General features: G+C 41.0%; 1 protein-coding gene across 1 annotated transcript in view; it reads left to right on the forward strand.

Moving 5' to 3' along the window:
* immp1l (inner mitochondrial membrane peptidase subunit 1) overlaps positions 1–3,750 on the forward strand; it is a 12,719-nt gene extending 8,969 nt beyond the window's left edge. Inside the window, exons 5-6 of the mRNA XM_005915126.3 lie at positions 2,894–3,004; positions 3,595–3,750. Coding sequence (XP_005915188.1) covers positions 2,894–3,004; positions 3,595–3,681 — 198 coding nt within the window. The 3' untranslated portion in view covers positions 3,682–3,750. The remainder of the gene's footprint in view (positions 1–2,893; positions 3,005–3,594) is intronic.
* Positions 3,751–9,322: the final 5,572 nt, after the last annotated feature.

Genomic DNA, 9,322 nt, shown 5'->3' on the forward strand with positions numbered 1-9,322 from the left:
TATATATATCTGCCACTAGGTGGAGAGCTATTATTATATGACTTAGACTCACTTTACATGTCCTTTCACCTTAATTCACTCATTTAAGTCCATTCGGAGGTTTAGTATCTCAGTTGGATGGACTATATATCAAATTACTAAGAACATCTGAATCACAGCTTGCCAACTAGTGATCCAATTATCATCATCATTGACGACCGGTAAAAGATATAATGTGTATATTGGGGTTTCAGAAACCAGGATATCTCTTTGTGTAAGCAGGTGCAACACCACAGTTACCAGTTAGTTTCATTGGTTGTTTTGCTTTTTGTTTTGTTCATTTTTAAGTAGAGCATTAATTTAAAAGGGCAGTGTCTCTTTGTAACATCTTTGCTAGATTAAGTCAAAGTCATTATAATTAATTACAGTTTGCACATGTATGTGTGTTTGGTGCTTTTTACCCACCAGCAGATGGATAGATCTGTTTGTGTGATTATTACAATAGTGTGAGGCATTATGGGTGGACCTGTAAAGATGAATTTTGGAAGGGAGTGTTACACCCTGTCAACACCTCATTTTCTGTTCTGACAGACAGGCAGGCCCTCTCCACCCTCAGCTATCCAACAGCACACTAATTGCCCTGTCACCTTTTAGGAATGATTTCTGTGTCAGAGCTATTGTGTCAAAACAATGACACTTGATCCCTAATATTATACCAGAGATGGAGAGACAAGAAATAAGAGCGATGAAATGACGCTATGCTTTCTGTTCTTTGCAGTAAAGATAGACAGAGCAATATGATGAAAGATGAACTCAGTATTCCTGTATTAAGCTTTAACATAATTCCCCACCCCAATCATGTTAACATAATGAGCACTTTAATGGTGTAGCTGTTAAACAACACACCTCCACAGTGAATACAGCTCCTGTTTCAGCTCTTCTCGACATGTCTCTGACAGCTACACAATGCCTGGCGTCAACCCAACCTGCAACCACAGGATGGGTGCAGTCATTGCCATCCATCACACCAGAGTCGCAGGCGGAGCTGATCAAAGTGACTCCGCCTCTAACTGCAACAGCTCTGGTTTTGAGCCTAACAGGATTTTTGGAAATACATGTGGTTAGAAATGACATTTGTTGATAACGGCTCCTCTGTCAAAATCAAACATGTTGGTGCTATTATGTGGTAAAATGACAAATTACTGGTTTATGTCAACACCCTGTGGACAGAGAAACATCTTAATTACAACCTTGATGTGTACCCAAAAAGAAATCGAGCGTTTCTCATAGTCTTCTCTTTACCTGTGCCTGAAACTGCAGTTTTCTTTGAAAAACACTCTTTGAAATGTGCATCGTTTAGTTTGTGACTATCTTGCATCCATTTCATTGTAATTAAGAGATTTTCTCTTGACCTGCTAATTTTATTTATTTATTTTTTCCTTTGGATTATTCACACACCTACAAAGTGATATGAATAAGCGTTCATCCTCATGCTGGTCGCAGTGCAGCAGGTTCAAGTTTCAGACCTCTTCACTTTTTCACTTGGTGAAATACTGCCTAGTGGATCTTTAAAGTCAGACTTTACTCAGGTTTTGGTTTGATTCATAAACGCTGAAACAAAGTGCTGTTGTCAGTCAGACGTTGCTGGTCTGAATCAGTGTTTTTGATTAGGCCTTTAAATAGAAATTTTGCCATCAGGAGTTTTTGCTTTTCAATGATTTTTACACTACGCACAAATTCTTAAGAGGTACTGACTAAGTAACCTTTAAGATAAGCACAGTAGAGATAATATTTTTAAAAAAGATGAGAATGTGGAGAAACGGGGGGTTCTGATTTGGCAGATGACAAACGGTTGTGTTTCTTTTTCCTGTGCTTGGGAGCCAGCATATGTTACCATGTTAATGAGGTGTAATGGTGAGAATCCAGCATGCTGACATATGGTTCTCAGATGACTCCTTTAATGATATTCATTTGTGTCGTCGTTATTCAGTGAGTTGTTTACCTCGTGTTAGGTCAACGTGTCACTGGCTTGTGATTATGTCACATCATCTGTCTCAATTATCAAATATGAAATGAAATGCAGCATCCCACAGTAGTACTCAAGACTCTAATCAGAGAGCCGGCTGATAAGGAATACAGAGGGAAAGATGTGACGTTACCTCAGTGCGGATAATATTCTGTCTTTATTCACGTTATTCTCTTTCTCCAGAGGACTTTTGCCGTTAAAAAGTTAGGCAACACAAAAATAGACTCGCGGATTGTGATGCCCATTATGACAATATAATGTGTTGTTGATCCTGTCTGCACATATAGGGAGGACAGCGCACTTAATTAGGGACTTGACAAGCCCACTCTCCTAAAGTGATGAGATTAATCATAATTGGTGTCACTGTGAATTAGAGAGCGCTCGGATGACCGCCCCACTGGCAGGTCGGACTGCGGTGGAGACCCTTGGACACTGCTGCTAGCCGCAGCTTAGCTCTCCCTCATTCTCTCTCTTCCTCTCTTGCTCCCTTTCTTTTTGCTGCCCAGCTATCTCAGGCCTCTCTCTGGCTTTGCCCTCCTTGGGTAAAAGGGGCTCAGATCTCAGCCAACAGCCTAATGACCCTGTTTGAAGTTCTTCTAAATCCCTTCTCGCCGACCCTGCCCGTTACCCATGACCCCTCTCCTAAGACGGTGCAAGGTTAAAGAGGGACAAGCAGGTTAACGTTAAGATAGGCTAAGGAGGGAGGGTTGTCTGGAATATGGGGAGGGGTTCTCGCTAAATGAGATCAAATCACTTGTCTCTTAAAGTTGAGTAATGGTGCAATTTAAGACTCTAAGACTTCTATCTCATTCTGTTTTTGTGGACTGGAGTTGTTTACATTATGAACTTTTGTTTTTGCCTTCTTCCAATGTGTGCCAATGTTTCCAGGTTCCAAAAGGCCATGTGTGGCTAGAAGGGGATAACCTTAGGAATTCTACTGACTCAAGGAACTATGGCCCAATTCCCTATGCCCTCATCCGAGGGCGTGTTTGCTTAAAGGTAATGGGGGAGGTCTACTCTACATTGTCATATATGTATATTTAAAAAAGCATAACAAATGTGTGGGGTATTTGTGGAGTTTCTTCCTATAAGAGTTTTAGGGACTGAGCTCATGGCCAACCTGTGTGTGTGTGTGTGTGTGTGTTTCTAGTCTTTTATTATTTTTTAAAATTATTGTTATTATCAAACAATGTCTGTTTTAAGCACAATTTAATGCCATGAGTCAGTTAAAAGTTCAAAGCAACTGCATCTGATTGACCAAAGCCTAGCCAACATATTGTTTAGCTTTCCATTCTGCTATGTTGTCGTGTCACTGGATGTCATATCAACCACGACCCTGTAAACGGGTCAGCCAACCTTCTGTCCATCTGATTGGACAGCAGCACTCCACTGGAGGCCCTACTATGACAGCTGATGAAATCACAGGATTTGCTATGATGTCAATGGTGTCATTAAAATTCATATTAGCAAATGTGTCACACCGTGTGATAAAGTGTGCAATATGGTTAGAAGCACCTTTATTCTGTACTTATGCCAGTCTTCTCTTTCTTTTAATCCATTCTTTCTTTGTCGCCCTTTGTCCCGCACAGCTCTGGCCACCACATAGTTTTGGGACCCTGAGTGAAAGTCCAACAGAACGGATCATTAAAACTCAGAGCGACTCGGACTCAGATTGACTTGTCTGCTTTGTTTATATTTGTACTTGTTCTTGACTTTTTCATTTTTGAATAAAAGTGTTAATTCTTTTAAAAAGTTAATCGTGCCCATTTGATTAAGATCAAGCTTCAAGATTTGATTAAGATGCAGTAGCGAGAGACGCTGCATCTCTGTGGAACTGCTAATGGCAGAGCTGGCAGGGGCAAATATGCATAAGATTTAAAGCCGACTTAGTAATAGCAGCTATGTCAATGTATTAAAAGCCTAATCATACCAAACGGTGCAAACACTATTCAGGAATCAGAAGTTACGATTGAGTGAGTTCAGTTGCTTTATTTAAGTGATGCTGAAATGCACCAAAACTGTACATTTAATTTTTTTGTTGGCTATTTGTAAATCTTGAAAAAGTGATATCTGTCTGAACTAAAAGGAAGTATTTCAGCATTATGTGTCACATTTCCTTTAAAATCCGTTATTTATTTCATGTTTACCCTTCCTTGGTATTACGCTACAACAAAAACTCTCTGAATGTTTAATATTTCATCAGGCTGCCAAGGCAATTGAAAAAATCTTAGCACTTCCCATTTAACCATACAATATTAATACGCACTTAGTAAGGGGGGGCTCTGTGTGTGTGCGCATGTGTTCATGCGTGCATTTAAAAATATCGAGTCTCACACTCAGTATGTTTACATGTACTGGTTATCACTGCTACTGCAGATTTCTACTTGGAAAAACGTCATTCCTTTGTCATATACTGTATAGGTTCTAGGTTTTACAGAACTGCATGGATGTGTCTTAGACCTAAAAATGGGTGTGGTCATTGCTAATCATGGGTGCAAAATGGGTACATCATTAGCTATATGTCCTTGTTTTGTAAAATAAATCTTTTGTAAGTAATGTGGTTTGCACCTCTGAACAGCAGGTAAATATTCAAACACAATCACAAAGAAAAAATCCAATCCTATGAACTGGGGGCAGAGAATATTCACAGAATAGAATGGATCTAATTGCAAAACCAAGCTAGTTGTGATATATTTTTCATCAGGGTGTTAACTCAAAGCATTGTGCTGCTGCAGATTTTGAAGACTTTCTCATCCTGCTTAGGCCTTTCTGGACACAGGGACATAGCCGTACAGTGGCATACTGATGCTCAGCTGGTCATTCTCTGAGGCAGAGAGGGACTCTTCTTCTTTAAGCTCCCCAAGGGAAGTGAGTTCTAGGCAGCCGTGGGTCCCTGTCCAGCTGCTTCCTCTGTCTGGAGGGGGCCAGAGGGTCAGAGACAAGGCTCTCTGTGACACTGAATTATCTGCCTGAGTGTGATTGTGCCTGCTGGGAGGGACACTCAAGATTGTGTGAGCGTGTGCGTGTGTGTGTGTACTATATTTGTGCATATAAAAAATACTTTTGCAGGGCTTTGCTTCAAGCACATTTTTGTTTTTTGTAAGATTTTATATTCATCTGTTGTGTGTCAACACAATGCCACCACTAAGCTAGAATGCTGACACAAGTAATCTTAGTGTGTCCCTTTAAAGATACTGCCCCATAGAGGGAGCTATGGCTGTTCACTGGTGTAGCTAAAGCCCCGTGGATGAAAAGCTGTTTATGATTTAAGTAATGTTAACAAGGTTAAAGATGAAGATAGCGGATTTACTCCACCTCAGGTCTACTGGATTAAGTACGACTGTCACACATTTCCCCAAGTATAGAGGCACTCTGAAGTAAATGTTTTGCCATTAATGTAAAAAACACTGGATTAAGCTGCATTTTCCTTGAGGTAGGGTAAACAGATACGCAATGTACAGTATGTTGCCTTTGCTGTCATACTTTGAGTTGTACCAGAGTTACAAAGAGATGACTGGGCAGAGGTGTATATCATTATCATGCTGAGTGGGCACAAAGCGGGGAGTGAGGCAGGAAGAGATAGAGATCGGAAGAAACGGACAACAGACAGCTGTGCTGAGGTATGCAGCACTGCAAAGTCAGGCTGTGGGTTGTCAGTGGGGCAGAGGTGTGTCTGCTGCCTCTGTAAGAGGACACGGAGACATATAAAGTTGATTATCAAACAAATGGCACATCACAGATCAGTTGGAATCCACACATTGAAGAGGTACATCGCAAGACCTGTAAACCTCTGAGGTGTCAAAGAAGTTCCCTCTTTTTTTGCATTTTTAAAAATAGTTTTTAGTGGAAACTCATTGCATTGGTAGTATATACTACATCTAAATCAAATTGAATGATGCAGAGCTAAAACTAACAATTATCAGCAAGAAACAGCAGCAGACACTGAACTGAAATTAAAGAGAGTAGATATACATAACATAACTAAAATACTTCATGCATAAATCGCATGCTTTGTGTTTTAAAGCCTCTATATAAAAATATAAATGTAGTCACCAAGTTAAGCCAATTAGCAAGTTCCTTTAAGTAGACACATTGCCTCCAATAACCACTCATCTGATTTATCCTTTGGTGAAAATAATGATAACAATCATTTTATTAATTCCAATGCTTTGTGTTTTAAAGTGGGATAATCACATCTCTCTCTTTTTTACAATTCTTGTTTATTTTGGGGGGTAGTCTGCTATGTCATCTCCCTTTTACACTGCATTATGTGAGGTCACTTGTGTGAAGGGACTTAGATGCTGTAATGTGCACACGCAGCTGTAACAAGCTTTTTGATTATGGCAGACATCGAGGGTGTGACTTTACTGTCAAAGAATACCATCTTACCCTAACAAATGGCTGTTTGCTGCTATTTTATGTTAAAAATCTCATAGATGATTAAACATTTCAGAAAAACACCTTCAACTTTTTCTTTGGGGGTACTGAGGGCATTTCCTGTGTCTGGCCTGTGCTTTTGTGGCTATGAGCTGGTTTAGTGTTCAAATTACTGATGATCCAGCCTTCCAATTGCTCTCAGAGCAGCAAATTACCTTGATAAAGTGTCTTTTACAAACATGTAGTATTTATCTTTCTTTCGTGTATTTACTAAAATCCGAAGTTCTTAAATTTGCCTTTTTCTTCTTCTAGCCAGTGGAGATTTCATGAAAAGATCTGACTGGGAAACAACACATTTCTTAGTTTCATTGTAAGCTTTTCTTTATGTGTCGTTTTCTTTAACTGAGCACAGGGTTCTCCCTTGCTCTTGCTGTATTTCCTCAAACTGTTGCACGTTAAGAAAAAGGAAGATGAGAAATAGCTGGAAGGAGCAGATGGGACAAAAGGGAACTGGAGTGGAGAAAAGCTGAATATAGGGCAGTGAAGGGAAGACAGGCGGTATCTTTTTGCTTGATTCCTTAGTTCATTTCAGGTTAATTGAATCCTTTAAAAGTGCAAAGACACGTGAAAGAGGAGAGCGGGAGGTGTGGGTAAAGAGAGTAAGAGAACCACCCATCACTGGTAATGGCCTGGTTTGTTTGTTTTCATACCCATGGTGGAGATTGTGACCCAAAAATAAACTTGGGTCAGATGCAGCGGCATTACCCTGACAGCCAAATGTCTCTGTTAGTGCTGCATGCAAACAAAAATATGCTCATTCTCAAGCTATATCTCCCTAGCAGAAGGACACTTATGAAAACCTGTCCAGTCTTAATTGCGCTGAACTTTTGCTTGTCGATGCTTTATTGAAGTTGAGGAGTTGAAGTGATATCAGTCACGCTGCTGTTTGAATTCAGTCATGCCTCAGTTCCTTCTCTGTTTGCATATTTCCCATTCTATTGATGCATCCTGTTTTCTTTCTTCACTTTCCCTTTACGCTCCCTCCTCTCCCGTCCACTTGTGTTGCAGTTAGCTGATAAGGGAATTACTCCTTTCATTCTCTTCTTTTAATCAAGCCTGTTAGTACTTCTTAATTAAGACATCACAGTAGCGTTTGATCACTTTTGCTTTTCTGTGAGAGAGGGGGATGGAGGGAGAAAGACAGTGAAAGAGATCATGAAAAAGAGTGGGTATACTCCACCAGTCCCTATTCTGTGTGTGAAGATGACTGAACAGCTTCAATTGGGGCATACACACTTCCTTCAACTCTGTTCTGCCAGCCCTTGAGGCTTGTGGTGTGTACATCTCCCAAGCCAACAGACGTCAACCTCCAGAGATCCATAGTAGACAGATGGTATTGGAGGCTGGGTCGGATGGCTATCGAGCTCCCTACTGTCAGTTTGTTGTGATGATCACACACAGCAGGCTGTCAATACTCACAGTCCACTAATCAAAGAGTTTAAAAAAGAACTAACAACAAAGACTATTTAGAAGGCAAAATGCAACTTTAGCTTGGTTCCAAAAAAGAAATAAGAACTTGTAAATACTAAAAGTTATGCTTGTATAGCTTGTGTTGAAACAGGGTATGGGGCATTAGCCTATCTTTGGTCGTAGTTCCCACTCCCCCTCCTAAAGGCAGTGAACAGAGTGAGTGCTTCTTTCCTCTAATGGAACGGGTGGGTGAGATGTGCATTGGGTGTGAGGTCTCTACTGTACATACAGTACACTTACTGAGGGTCCAAATGGACGAGGTATGGGAACTCAACCCTCAGGCTAGGAGTGATGGAGAAAGGAGGAAGGGTGAGGGCTGATGACAGAATCCTTAGTCTGACAGCCATGACCTATATCGCTTTGAGTGTAAGAGAGAGAAGTAATGCATAATTGGAAGATGCACATTTGCTCAGTTTTTGCTGAAAGTCTATCAACCCACCCAAATAATCTTGATTTCTCAGTGATATCCTAACATAATCAGTATATACCTTTTGCACTCAAACACACACACCCACATTCACATATATACAGTGTGTGTCTGTCTTTCTCGCTAACTGTCAGTTAATTAGTGAGTTGATGTGTGCTTGTGAGTCAGGGAGAATAAGGTACTCCCATTGTGCGTATGTGTATGTGCCTGTGTATGTGGTCCCCCTGGCATGTCCTGGATCCCGTAGCGGGATACGCAGCCCTTTCTGCCTGGTTTACTGATGGGAGCTGTTTGGCTTCCACACAATTTAGCAAAGGAAACTCTGTACAACAAACATAAACAGACAGAAGCTGATCCTGGCAATAACAGTGAGAGCATACACAAAGAAACACACAAACACACACACAGATGGGACACGTGTAGTCACGTTGGTGTCACATAAAAAGCTCGGATGTCATTCACCAGAGCAGCTTTGCAACTTTTTGTGTTGATAATTCTTCAAAGTAAGAAGCAAACTCACGAGTCCTGTCTCATTTCTCTGCGATGGCTCTCTGCTGCTTCACCCCTTTTCCATCTACAAGCTGGCGATTCTCCTCTTCGGAGCTTGCAGCCTTTCTTTCTCTCAACAAGTAGTCCATTTGCCCCCAAGGTACATGAGGGTAGGAGCAACAAAGGGAGGGGACAAAGAAAGAGGAACTTAGATCCTAAGAGCGGGGCATGGGCCCGAGTGGTGATGGAGAGCTGGCATGGGGAAGCAGAGCATTGCGTGCGTGTGTGTTTGTGTTCCTCTTTGGTCACTGTAGTTCAAAAGCTGAACTGCTTCCAAGCCTTGGTAATGATGCAGCCGTCCACAACAGACTACAATAACCAACAGTCTATTGCTGGCCAATTACTGTCCGCAACAATTATATTTCCAATTCAGAGGTAACAAGGGAAAGTGGCCCAACTCAACTAATCATTTCGAGCAATTACTTTTAAAACTA

The sequence above is a fragment of the Haplochromis burtoni genome, unplaced genomic scaffold, assembly GCF_018398535.1.
Source record: "Haplochromis burtoni strain Fernald_Lab_line unplaced genomic scaffold, NCSU_Asbu1 Contig_11, whole genome shotgun sequence".
Lineage (NCBI taxonomy): Eukaryota > Metazoa > Chordata > Actinopteri > Cichliformes > Cichlidae > Haplochromis > Haplochromis burtoni.